Below are 13,774 nucleotides of genomic sequence, written 5' to 3' on the forward strand. Positions count from 1 at the left end.
CCAGCTCCAGCCTCCCTAGCAGTCCCTATGGAGTATAGGACTGTCTTTAACGTCCCTTGAGGATGGTGGAGGGAATTCTCCTCCTCCAGCACTAGTGGCATCATTCTCAACCTGCATCCGATGTAGGATTCTAGCAGGCCTACGAGATAGAGCTTGTGCTGTCTTGTGGGATGGTGACACCTCTATGTCCTCTAGGTAAGGCTTGCCTACGTGTACATCACCATGGACATCTTTACTCTGGGCCCCTAGGCAGCATGACCTATTTCCAGTTAGAGGGCTTACCTTTCCAGTTCCTCATCTCTGAAATCACCACAAACGCATTCTTCTTTGTACCTCCCATGGCCACACGGGCTTTGGGGACTGGAAGGATACCTCAGTGGTTAAGAGCACACCGGGTGCTCTTCCAGGGGACCCAGGTTCAATTTCTAGTACCCATGAGGCAGCTCACAACTATCTCTAGCTCCATTTCCAGGGGAACCAATTCCCTCCTTCTGGCATCCACAGGCAATGCATGCATGCAGTACAGACATACATTTAGGCAAACTCATATATATATAAAATAAAAGCAAATAACATCTTTTAAAAAAAAACGCTAGGTGGTAGTGGCACAAGCCTTTAATCCAAGAGCTCAGGAGGCAGAAGCAGGTGGATCTTTGTGAATCTGAGGCCAGCCTGGTCTACACAGAAAAAACGCTGTCTCAAAAAAACAAAACAAACCAAAGCAACTCGGGCTTGGGGTCAATTAGGCCCTGGGGACCACAGAATGTGGCAGCTCAGAGCATTGACTCACAAGCACCTGTGTACACAGGAATGCAGGCCCTCACTCCTCTGCTTAACTCATCCTGGCCTTTGTGCCCACGCTCTTGGCTCCTGTTCAGGCCCTGATACACCATCCTAGCCCAGCTACCACCACACTGAATGACTCCCAGGCACTAAAAAAATCCACGAAGCTGGCTGCAAGCTAACAGCTGGCTGTGTTATCTGCTCCAGGCTTCCTTACCACTCTCCTCTTCACCTTGTCATCACCCCACTTTTTAAAAAAGATTTATTGATTTATTTATTATGTATACAGTATTCTGTCCGCATGTATGTCAGATCTCATTACGGATGGTTGTGAGCCATCATGTGGGTGCTGGGAATTGAACTCAGAACCTCTGGAAGAACAGCTTATGCTCTTAACTGCTGAGCCATTTCTCCAGCCCCAATCACCCCCACCTTTAATTCATCATGATTTCCATTGCCACTTCTCACTAGCCTCCTCCTTTTCCTTTGGCCTCTGGGACAGAAGGCCCACTTGCCATGGTTCTTTGGTGTTTTGTGCAATATCTGATGTGGGCTCCACTGCAGAGCACCGAGTGATACAAATTGAGAGACAACAGAACCATGTCAACGGCTTTTCTACAGAGCAGTGCATCCTGAACATCTACGACAGACAGTGTGACACGCTGTGAGAGGTACAGAAGTGTGGACTTACCGAGGACTGCCTCCACAGTGTTGCCAGCTGGATCCAGTGGGAGGGCCCGGGCAGGGAGGGCAGGCAGAGCGGTGGGAGAGGAGCTACCTGAGCCAGTGCTGGACGCCAAACTCGATGCCACACTGGAGCTTATGCTGGGGGCCAGTGGGTGAAGCACTGAGAACACAGCGAGGTGGTTCTGTTCAAAAACACAAACAGTGTGAGCAGGTGCTGTTGGGAGCACCAGAGCAGCAGAGACACCGCAGAGCAGCACACAAGGACAGCCAGCGTCTGGGGGGGTTGCAGAGGGGTGGGAACCGTCTGCTGCATGCACTGACCATGACAGGCTGTCTTGCTGTCACTCAGGCAAACAGATGTGGAAAGTGTCTTAGCAGACATAAAACCTGTGACAGGCCGGGGCTGGGGGCCTGCCAACCCTTCTCCCCAGCCTCCCAGGAGCCTCTGCGGCCCCTCCCCACTGCTTACCCACCCAGTGACCAGAAAAGTGAAAAACTGAGAAAACCGGTACCATCTCCATCTGATAGACAACAGATACAACACGTCATAGGATAGCAAACGGGTGGCCCAGGCTAGATTCAGGGAACAAAGAGACCCTCAGCATGTCTCAGTACCATGGACACTTACACCAAAGTCAAACTGTGTGCTGAAGCTGGGATCTTTCTATCGAGAAAAAGCAGCCCATGCATCCTGGGCCTCGCCACACCTCCCTGAGCCATCGCCAGGGCACTCACATTCCCCGTGAGTCCCACAAGGGTGCCCAGTGACCCCACACTCAGGAGTGACAGAGGTGTCTGGGCCAAAGAGAGGACAGGTGTTCTCTATCAGCAAGTCACAGCCACTGGCCATGGGCTGAAAGAAACCGCTACCAGCATGAAGTGACCAGCTCTCTATAGACGATAGATCACACGTCACAGCGGGCAATCAACAGCTTAGGGGTAACCCCATCATGCAGGTACCAGGTACAGAAGCTGTAGGCACCTGTGCTGTCTCTCAGCCACCCTCTTCACCAGTGGGCCCAGTCCAGAGATGAAACAGTCCCAATCAGTCAGACTGAAGGCCACCCCAGGGCAGCCTAAAGGCCAGCATCTTGGATTGTACCACTACTGCCCCCTTCCACACTACTGCCCCCTTCCACACTACTGCCCCTTCCACACTACTGCCCCCTTCCACCCGTCTACCTTAAACTTCAGACTTCACCTAAGTCCAATACCACTAGAAACACATGCAGCTCTTTCCAAATAATGGGGAGCATGTCACTCCTCACAAGGTCCTGGTTTAGTAGAGAGGCCTGTTGCCTGGAACCCCAGGAAAAATCTGTACTCTGTCACTTCTGGGACTTTAATACTTCAGGAGTTAAGCTGCTCTTCCAAAGGACCCAGGTTTGATTTCTAGCACCCACACAGAAGCTCACAACCATCTGTAACTCCAGTGCCCAAGGATCCAATGGCTTCTTGTGGCCTCTGTGGGTACTAGACATGCACGTGGTACACAGACAGACATGCAGACAAAAAAACATCCAAACACATACAATAAAATAATAAAAATTAGCCGGGCGGTGGTGGCGCACGCCTTTAATCCCAGCACTCGGGAGGCAGAGCCAGGCGGATCTCTGTGAGTTCGAGGCCAGCCTGGGCTACCAAGTGAGTCCCAGGAAAGGCGCAAAGCTACACAGAGAAACCCTGTCTCAAAAAACCAAAAATAAATAAATAAATAAATAAATAAATAAATAAATAAATAAATAAATAAAATAAAAATAAATAAAAATTAAAACAAAACAAAACCTTTCTAGACTTTAAACCAGAGACCAAGAATGCAGAGAACTTCTAAGGGGGCAGGATGTTACTGCCAAACCATCAACATAGCTGGTCTGAGGCAGTGGAGAGCGCCAGATGGTAGCTCAGGCAGGTTATCTCCTCACCCACACTGTGAGGACAGCAACAATATTAACTGGGCTGTGGGACACCGGGGCCCCATCTGGGAACCGACAGACAGCCTGAGGAACTGGGACCTGCCTAGGGCACTGAGGTACCATCCTCTCTTCCCAGATGTGTTTGAGGGGGACAACCATACCTGCGGTTCTCATTAGTGCATGTGGTACTATGCATGGTCTTCAAGAAACCAAAACAGTCCTGTCTCAGAGTGGTACCTACTAAGACAACACCCCTCCAATCATACCAGCAGAGAATGCATCCCTCTTCCCCATGTAAGGATGCTAGGAGACTGCTTGACCCTGAAAATCCTTTCCGTTCAAGGTCAAAATGATGAGAAAGTCAGACATAGTGGGCCAGAGAGACACCACCAGGGATATTCCTCATTTCAGGCCACTTTTGTCTGCCTGGCTTTTCTCTCTCCTTCCTTTTTTTCTTTCTTCCTTCTCTTTTCTTTTTTGTTTTTAAAATATACACAGGATGCCAGGTGGTGGTGGCACATGCCTTTAATCCCAACATTCAGGAAGCAGAGGCAGAGGTAGGTGGATCTCTGTGAGTTCAAGGCCAGCCTGGTCTACAGAGCCAATTCCAAGACAGCCAGAAGTACACAGAGAAACCCTGTCTCAACAACAACAACAAAACATATGTATAGATATAGATATAGATAGATAGGTAGGTAGATATAGATATAGCTATAGATATATGGATGGATGGATGGATGGATGGATGGAGACTGACAGACAGACAGCTATGCACACACAGGATAAAAGTAATCATTTAGCCATTCTGGGTTTTATTAATTTTGTTTATTGAGAGAGAATATATGTGTATGGATGCATGTGTGTGCAGGCCAGAGGACAACACATGGGAGTCAGTTTTCCCCCTCTACCTGTGGGTCTCAGGGGGTCAAACCCAGGTCATCACGCATGGTGACAAGCTCTTACCTGCTGAACCATCTGGTTGGCCCTTCATCATTCTGAAGCATGTACTTCCTTGTGATACTAGGGACTGAACCTAGGGTCTCACATACTAGCTGTGCTGACCAGATGTCGTCAACCTGACACAGCTAGAGTCGTCTGAAAGGAGGGAACCTCAATTGAGAAAACGCCTCCACACGATCTGGGTATAGGGCATTTTTTCTCTCATTATTATTTTTTAAATTATTTACTTTTATTTTATGTGAACTGATGTTTTGCCTGAGTGTGTGTCTGTCAGATCCCCTGGAACTGAAGTTACAGACATGTGTGAGCTGCCACGTGCATGCTAGGAAGTGAACCCAGCTCCTCTGGAGGAGCAGCCAGTATTCTTCATCATTTAATCCCTCCAGCTCTGGGCATTTTCTTTCTTTCTTTTCTTTTTTTTAAATTTTATTTATGTATTTTTTTTTATGAGTGTTCCATTTGCATGTACATATGTATGCCTGAAGAGGTCATCGGACTCCACTATAGATGACTGTGAGCCACCATGTGGGTGCTGGGAATTGAACTCAGGACCTCTGGAAGAGCAGTCAGGGCTCTTAACCACTGAGCCATCTCTCTAGCCCCCGGGCATTTTCTTAATTAGTGATTGATGGGAGAGGACCCAGATCATTGTGGGTGGGCCATCCCTGGACTAGTGGTCCTGAGTTCTATAAGAAAGTAGGCTGAAAGCCGGGCGGTGGTGACGCACACCTTTAATCCCAGCACTCGGGAGGCAGAGGCAGGCAGATCTTTGTGAGTTCAAGGCCAGCCTGGTTTACAGAGTGAGATCCAGGAAAGGCGCAAAGCTACACAGAGAAACCCTGTCTCGAAAAACAAAAACAAAAAACAACAAAAAAAAAGAAAGAAAGCAAGCAAGCTGAGCAAGCCAGTAAGCAGCACCCCTCCATGGCCTCTGCCTCCAGGCTTCTGCCGTGTGTGAGTACCTGTCCTGACTTCCTTCAGTGATGAACAGTGATATGTAAGTGTAAGTCAATAAACCCTTTCCTCCCCAACTTGCTTTTGGTGGTGGTGTTTCATCACAGAAATAGCTGCCCCAACTAAAACACTAGGTGAGCACTCTATCACTGAGCTACATCCCCAGCCCTTTATTTTTAACCTTTAAGACGCCGGGCGGTGGTGGCGCACGCCTTTAATCCCAGCACTCGGGAGGCAGAGCCAGGTGGATCTCTGTGAGTTCGAGGCCAGCCTGGGCTACCAAGTGAGTTCCAGGAAAAGGCGCAAAGCTGCACAGAGAAACCCTGTCTCGAAAAAAAAAAAAAAAAAAAAAAAACCTTTAAGACAATCCCCAATACCATGCCCAAGCTGGCCTTACACTCAGTGATATGCTTGCCTCAAGCCTCTGAAGCAGCTGGGGTTTTATGTGCCTGCACCACAACACCTGGCTCCCAATGTATACTTCTGTGGCACTAACTACAGTCACCTTTGGCAAACACTATCACCACTAGTTTCCAGAACCCTTTGCCTTCCCCAACTGATACTCTGTCCTGTGACCCATGAACACCTCACCCTCCTTCCCTTGGCCTGGCTCTATGAAAGCAGAACATAAGGGAGGATAAGAAAATGTTCCCACAGGAAGAAGCGACAAATTCACCCAGAGCAATCCTTCAGTCAGTGCTGACTACTATTGATTGATTTATTTTTGAGGTAGAGACAGTGTAGTTTGGCTGGCCTTGAACTCATGACCTTCCTGACTTGGCCTATCAAGTATTGGGATTTGGGGTTACAGGCATGGACCACGGAACCCTGTAACACTCACTGTTCTTTTACAGTGGAAAGGAAACAGACATGACCTTGAGTCTAACGTTAGGGCAGCACTGTGAAGACAAAAATCCCCGTTTCCTAAAACAGGCAACTTAGTTTGAAGCAACATATGGAGCCAAACTGGTTGGGGAGAAGCCTTGGGGTTGGGGACACATGGAGCTCCCAGCACAGGACCTGGGCATTGTGAAGGAGCGTTAATGAACACAGACAGGCTATACTCCTTCAGATGGGAGGCTCCCCAGAGCCACTATTGTCCATTCCCAGAAATAAGCCAGGCTCGTTAGCATGGAGGTGTGAGTTAAACAGTGTCCCCTAAATCCTTGGGTGGGAACCCTTACTACTATGACATCTGGCTGTGACCTAATCTGGACACAAGGGTCTTTAAAAAAAAAAAGAGAGAGTGTTTCTCTGTGTAGTTTTGGAGCCTGTCCTGGATCTCGCTCTGTAGACCAGGCTGGCCTCGAATTCACAGAGATCCGCCTGCCTCTGCCTCTCGAGTGTTGGGATTAAAGGTGTGCACCACCACCTCCTGGTGACACAAGAGTCATCTTCATAGACATGGTAGGTTAAGACGAGGTCACTGACGGGGTGAGTGGTGTCCTTGTAAGACATGAGGACAGAGACATGCACCAAGGGCTAACTAACCCTGTGAGGCCACAGAGAGCACACAAGTCTGTGGGCCTGACCCCACCTTGACCTCAGTCTCTAACCTCAGGACTTGGAAATGGAGTGTGTTACTTAAGCCTCTGTCTGAGACACTGATACAGTGGCCGTAGCTGGCTGATATACAGGCTCTGAAAGGCCTGTGCTTTCCCAGAGAAAAATGCCACAAAGCTTTGGTTTTGTTGTTTTCAAGGACACATTTTTTTTTGTGTATGTGTGTGTGTGGGGGGGTGTTGAGACAGGGTTTCTTTGTGTAACCCTGGCTGTCCTGGAACTCACAGAGATTCACATGCCTCTGCCCCTCCTTAGTGCTGCGATTAAAGGTATACGCCACCACCACTTGGCTTAAATTTTTTTTAACAACAAAACAACAGACACATAAATCCAAGCACAAGAGAAAGGTAATTACAGAGCACATGGGCACTAGGATTGGGGACTTAGCTCAGTGGTGGAGCAAGACCACACAGTGCATGGACAGGCCTAGAGAGCCATGCTCTCCAGTTGTACAGCCGTGTGGCCCCAGAACTGTACCTGCTTGCTGTCCTCACTAGCTTTCTGGCTTCCTTCAGAGGGGGAGTCTTTCCGTTTGGCCTGCAAGAGAAGGACCGCTCAGGTTGGAAAGGCAAGGAGGAGACATCTTCTGGAAACACACAGACTTACACTTTGTTTAGAATTTAGAAAACGCTGGAACTGGTGTGCTAGCTCAGGCTTGTAATTCCAGCACAAAGGAGGCTGAAGCAGGAAGATCCTAAGTTTGAGACCAACCTAGGCTATGTAATAAGACCCTGCCTCAAAGCAAAAACTAACAAACACCACCAAAAACAAAACAACAAGAAAGTACAAGTCCTGGAAGACTCGTGAAACCGAGAAGGTGCTTTCATGGTACCAAAGCCCCTCCCACACTTGGATCACTCAGGACTGACAGTCTATGGGGCACTACACAGGCACCAGGAGCCAAGGAGTTGCTCAAGAAGGCCTGGCCATGGGCTCATGGACTCACCACACTGAACAGGCCCTCAGATGAGGTGGTCAAATTCAAGGGCTTCAGGCTGGAGACTAGAACTAAGAACCCTGGTCTCCTGTTTGACCCAAACAGCATCGAGGCTGACACTGCACAGGAGTGTGGGTATTGCCAGGGAGACCCAGCTCTACCTTCTTGAGGAGGATCGCTCCAGGCATTTTAGTGGCCCTGTGAGGGTTTTGTGACAACCCCAAGAGAAGAGTGGCAAGTTCTGGGTACACAGTGCCAGCAGAGTCCCAGGCACCAAAGCCTGAGTGTGGAGATGCTGCCTCCACAGGCTCTCAACCCAGATGGTCCACACACTCTGGGGAAGGGACCCAGGACAGCTCACTGACACCAGAGTGGCAGGAGCGTCACGGAAGGCATTGGCGATGCACTATCGAAGTCTGACGGCTGCACCGGGTCCCGAGCCGACACCAGCAGAGCACACCTGTGCACCCAGGACACTCAGATGCTGGCCTGTCACTCACAAAGAACACTTCCAGAGTCTCAGCGGCCTGTCAGCAGACCCAGGGTCCACCCGACACAAGCGGCCTCGGGAAGACAGTGCAGCGACACCCAAAGGGCACAAGCTAAGCAGAGTGGCTCTGTTCAAACAATTCAGTAGTGTTTATTTTGTTTTTTGAGACAGAGTTTCTTTGTGTAGCCTTGGCTGTCCTGAATCTTGCTCTATAGTCCAGTCTGGCCTCAAACTCACAGAGATCCGCCTGCCTCTGCCTCTGCCTCACGAGTGCTGGGATTAAAGGTCTGTGCCACCTCCGCCCAGCAAATTCAGGAATAATATTTCAATATTATTCAAACAGTTTTAGAACCAAATACTAGTTTTAGTCCATTTTTGAGAAGCCTATCCCCATACCGGGAGCCCTCTTCAGGATTTACTCTAGTGGCTGACTCTGGCATGGAGAGGAAGTGATTTCTAAGTACGATGAGACCATCCATCCTCATCCTACCCATCAGATCCATGATGCCCTTATCCAACACCCGGGAGTGTTGAGTAACACAGACGAGGCATGCCACATCAGCTACCGTTTGCTGATGACCTCCCACTGTCCTAGGGACCCGACAGCTCACGGCATCTGCAAAGATGAGGCAAAGCACTGGGCACCTGCTAAAGCAAGATCCCACCAGTCAGCACACCGGGAGCGTGTCCTGCTCCAGCCCACGCAAGAATAGAGCCAGGATTTTTCTAGACTCTTCTAGAAGGAACCTCAACTCCACGTGTAGACTGCCTCCAACCACACCACCCAAATGTCATCCCATCTCTGTCCCCAACAGTGTGATTAAGCCAAGCAATGTCCACTTACACTTCCAGGCTGGCTGCTGTAAGCCGAGGTGCTGTTGGAATTGAGATCACGGCAGCTCCAGTCATTCACCATTCCCAGACTCTCTACCAAGAAGAAAGAGCAGTTGGCAGCGAGGGGCTGCCAGCCGGCCCACAGGACAGGTGGAGAGCACAGGCTGGTGTTACAACCACTTCCCCTTTTCTGGATGGCAGGCTGGCCCTCAGAGAGCCACTGAACTTTCTTTTTTTTCAGATTTCTTTTTAGGGGCTGTAGAGGTGGCTCGATGGTTAGGAACATTTGTTGCTCTTGCAGAGGACCCGAGTTCAGTTCCCAGAACTCACATGGTAGCTCACAACCATTTGTAACTCCAGTTCCAGGAATGCAACACCTTTTGGCTTTTGCAGGCACCAGGCACGCGTGTGGTCACATAAATACATGCAAACAAAACATTCACGTACATAAAAACCAATCTATTTTTAAAAGTCTACTTTTAAGTATGTGTATGACGTGTGTCTCTGTGTGGGTATGTGCACAGGAGTCCTTGAGAATGCATTAGATCCCCTGGTGGTGTGGGCCTCCTGAGTGAGCGCTGGGAAAGAACTCAACTCGCATCCCCTGCAAGAGCGGTACATGCTCCTAACCACTGATCCATCTCTCTAGACCCCAAACAGTGCCATTTGGGTTCAGTAACTTTAATATGAAAACCAACATGTCAAGTGTGAACAGAACAGCTGCCATCCCAAATGAGACAGAAAGTGAAGTCTGAGTTTGTAACTATTTTATAACCCCCAGAGCCCAAACTCCAGAGCTGGGGACAGCTCTAGAGAATCTATTATGTACCTATGTGACAATTACTGGCTCCGAGGCTCTGGGACAGCTGGCCAAGCCTAACTAAGAGACCTTGGTGTTTCCTCCAGCTACATGGACAGACAAGACTCCACAAAGCCACTGCCACCCAGTCCCACTAGAACAGTAGCTCAGGGCAAGGTGTAGGTGAACAAGTGAATGACAAACAGACCTGGCTGTCCCTGAGGTAGGTGGGGCCCAGCAGGCCTTGGGGCAAGTGTCCTTCTAAGTTTTACAGGTCCAGCCTGTCTCAGGTACAAAAGGCAAGGCAGGTCCAGCCATGTGGCATGAGCCCCCGCCCCAGCCATCTAAATGGGCATGACGTTATGTGCAGATGTGGCCAGAGCCCAGGTCACTCTTTCCTGGTCCTCAAAGCTGGCTTTGGATGAGCCAAAACTGAGTGAGACTCTGTGGAGCTGCTGAATGAGACATGTGGCTGAGGTGGCCCCAGGAGGCGGGAGGTTGTCTACTTACTCTCAACATGCGCAAAGGCACAGAAGGGGCCTCGAGGGCAGTAGCCAGTTTGGCGCATATCGTTGCATTTTGTAGATTTGTAGATCTAGGAAATAAGACAAAACACGGAAGCTTATTGATCTGGGTTCTGGGGGAAGAACACAGCTGGTTCTCAGAACACACCAGCCATCACAGGCCACACAGCTGGTTCTCAGAACACACCAGCCATCACAGACAGCACAGCTGGTTCTCAGAACACACCAGCCATCACAGACCACACAGCTGGTTCTCAGAACACACCAGCCATCACAGACCACACAGCTGGCTGCTCGGAACACACCAGCCATCACAGACCGCACAGCTGGCTCTCAGAACACACCAGCCATCACAGACCACACAGCTGGTTCTCAGAACACACCAGCCATCACAGACCACACAGCTGGTTCTCAGAACACACCAGCCATCACAGACCGCACAGCTGGTTCTCAGAACACACCAGCCATCACAGACCGCACAGCTGGTTCTCAGAACACACCAGCCATCACAGACCACACAGCTGGTTCTCAGAACACACCAGCCATCACAGACTGCACAGCTGGTTCTCAGAACACACCAGCCATCACAGACCGCACAGCTGGTTCTCAGAACACACCAGCCATCACAGACCACACAGCTGGTTCTCAGAACACACCAGCCATCACAGACCGCACAGCTGGTTCTCAGAACACACCAGCCATCACAGACCACACAGCTGGCTCTCAGAACACACCAGCCATCACAGACCACACAGCTGGCTCTCAGAACACACCAGCCACCACAGACCACACAGCTGGTTCTCAGAACACACCAGCCATCACAGACCACACAGCTGGCTGCTCGGAACACACCAGCCATCACAGACCGCACAGCTGGCTCTCAGAACACACCAGCCATCACAGACCGCACAGCTGGCTCTCAGAACACACCAGCCATCACAGACCACACAGCTGGCTGCTCGGAACACACCAGCCATCACAGACCACACAGCTGGCTCTCAGAACACACCAGCCATCACAGACCGCACAGCTGGCTCTCAGAACACACCAGCCATCACAGACCACACAGCTGGCTCTCAGAACACACCAGCCATCACAGACCGCACAGCTGGTTCTCAGAACACACCAGCCATCACAGACCGCACAGCTGGTTCTCAGAACACACCAGCCATCACAGACCACACAGCTGGCTGCTCAGAACACACCAGCCATCACAGACCGCACAGCTGGCTCTCAGAACACACCAGCCATCACAGACCACACAGCTGGCTGCTCGGAACACACCAGCCATCACAGACCGCACAGCTGGTTCTCAGAACACACCAGCCATCACAGACCACACAGCTGGCTGCTCGGAACACACCAGCCATCACAGACCGCACAGCTGGCTGCTCGGAACACACCAGCCATCACAGACCACACAGCTGGCTGCTCGGAACACACCAGCCATCACAGACCGCACAGCTGGTTCTCAGAACACACCAGCCATCACAGACCGCACAGGTGGCTGCTCAGAACACACCAGCCATCACAGACCGCACAGCTGGCTGCTCGGAACACACCAGCCATCACAGACCGCACAGCTGGTTCTCAGAACACACCAGCCATCACAGACCGCACAGGTGGCTGCTCAGAACACACCAGCCATCACAGACCGCACAGCTGGCTGCTCGGAACACACCAGCCATCACAGACCGCACAGCTGGTTCTCAGAACACACCAGCCATCACAGACCGCACAGCTGGCTGCTCAGAACACACCAGCCATCACAGACCGCACAGCTGGCTGCTCGGAACACACCAGCCATCACAGACCGCACAGCTGGTTCTCAGAACACACCAGCCATCACAGACCACACAGCTGGCTCTCAGAACACACCAGCCATCACAGACCTCACAGCTGGTTCTCAGAACACACCAGCCATCACAGACCGCACAGCTGGTTCTCAGAACACACCAGCCATCACAGACCGCACAGCTGGTTCTCAGAACACACCAGCTATCACAGACCACACAGCTGGCTGCTCGGAACACACCAGCCATCACAGACCGCACAGCTGGTTCTCAGAACACACCAGCCATCACAGACCACACAGCTGGCTGCTCGGAACACACCAGCCATCACAGACCGCACAGCTGGCTGCTCAGAACACACCAGCCATCACAGACCGCACAGCTGGCTCTCAGAACACACCAGCCATCACAGACCACACAGCTGGCTGCTCGGAACACACCAGCCATCACAGACCGCACAGCTGGCTGCTCAGAACACACCAGCCATCACAGACCGCACAGCTGGTTCTCAGAACACACCAGCCATCACAGACCGCACAGCTGGCTGCTCAGAACACACCAGCCATCACAGACCGCACAGCTGGCTCTCAGAACACACCAGCCATCACAGACCACACAGCTGGCTCTCAGAACACACCAGCCATCACAGACCACACAGCTGGCTCTCAGAACACACCAGCCACCACAGACCACACAGCTGGTTCTCAGAACACACCAGCCATCACAGACCACACAGCTGGCTCTCAGAACACACCAGCCATCACAGACCGCACAGCTGGCTCTCAGAACACACCAGCCATCACAGACCACACAGCTGGCTGCTCGGAACACACCAGCCATCACAGACCACACAGCTGGCTCTCAGAACACACCAGCCATCACAGACCACACAGCTGGCTGCTCGGAACACACCAGCCATCACAGACCACACAGCTGGCTCTCAGAACACACCAGCCATCACAGACCACACAGCTGGCTGCTCGGAACACACCAGCCATCACAGACCGCACAGCTGGCTGCTCAGAACACACCAGCCATCACAGACCACACAGCTGGCTGCTCGGAACACACCAGCCATCACAGACCGCACAGCTGGTTCTCAGAACACACCAGCCATCACAGACCGCACAGCTGGCTGCTCAGAACACACCAGCCATCACAGACCGCACAGCTGGCTGCTCGGAACACACCAGCCATCACAGACCGCACAGCTGGTTCTCAGAACACACCAGCCATCACAGACCACACAGCTGGCTCTCAGAACACACCAGCCATCACAGACCTCACAGCTGGTTCTCAGAACACACCAGCCATCACAGACCGCACAGCTGGTTCTCAGAACACACCAGCCATCACAGACCGCACAGCTGGTTCTCAGAACACACCAGCTATCACAGACCACACAGCTGGCTGCTCGGAACACACCAGCCATCACAGACCGCACAGCTGGTTCTCAGAACACACCAGCCATCACAGACCACACAGCTGGCTGCTCGGAACACACCAGCCATCACAGACCGCACAGCTGGCTGCTCAG

The 13,774-nt window shown here is 51.4% G+C and overlaps 1 protein-coding gene across 3 annotated transcripts in view; it reads right to left on the reverse strand.

The window, feature by feature from the left end:
• The window catches only part of Unkl (unk like zinc finger), a 47,795-nt gene that overhangs the window by 11,954 nt on the left and 22,067 nt on the right, over window positions 1-13,774 (reverse strand). For 2 of the 3 annotated variants that reach the window (XM_059270300.1, XM_059270299.1), the window contains exons 7-10: window positions 10,431-10,515; window positions 9,132-9,214; window positions 7,338-7,397; window positions 1,475-1,652 (exon numbers count right to left, since the gene is read on the reverse strand). In XM_059270300.1, coding sequence (XP_059126283.1) covers window positions 1,475-1,652; window positions 7,338-7,397; window positions 9,132-9,214; window positions 10,431-10,515 — 406 coding nt within the window. Of the gene's footprint in view, window positions 1-1,474; window positions 1,653-7,337; window positions 7,398-9,131; window positions 9,234-10,430; window positions 10,516-13,774 lie in introns of those variants that run through there. The other variant, XM_059270298.1, reaches the window with a different exon arrangement.

Source organism: Peromyscus eremicus, chromosome 8a (genome assembly GCF_949786415.1).
Source record: "Peromyscus eremicus chromosome 8a, PerEre_H2_v1, whole genome shotgun sequence".
NCBI classification, from domain to species: Eukaryota; Metazoa; Chordata; class Mammalia; order Rodentia; family Cricetidae; genus Peromyscus; species Peromyscus eremicus.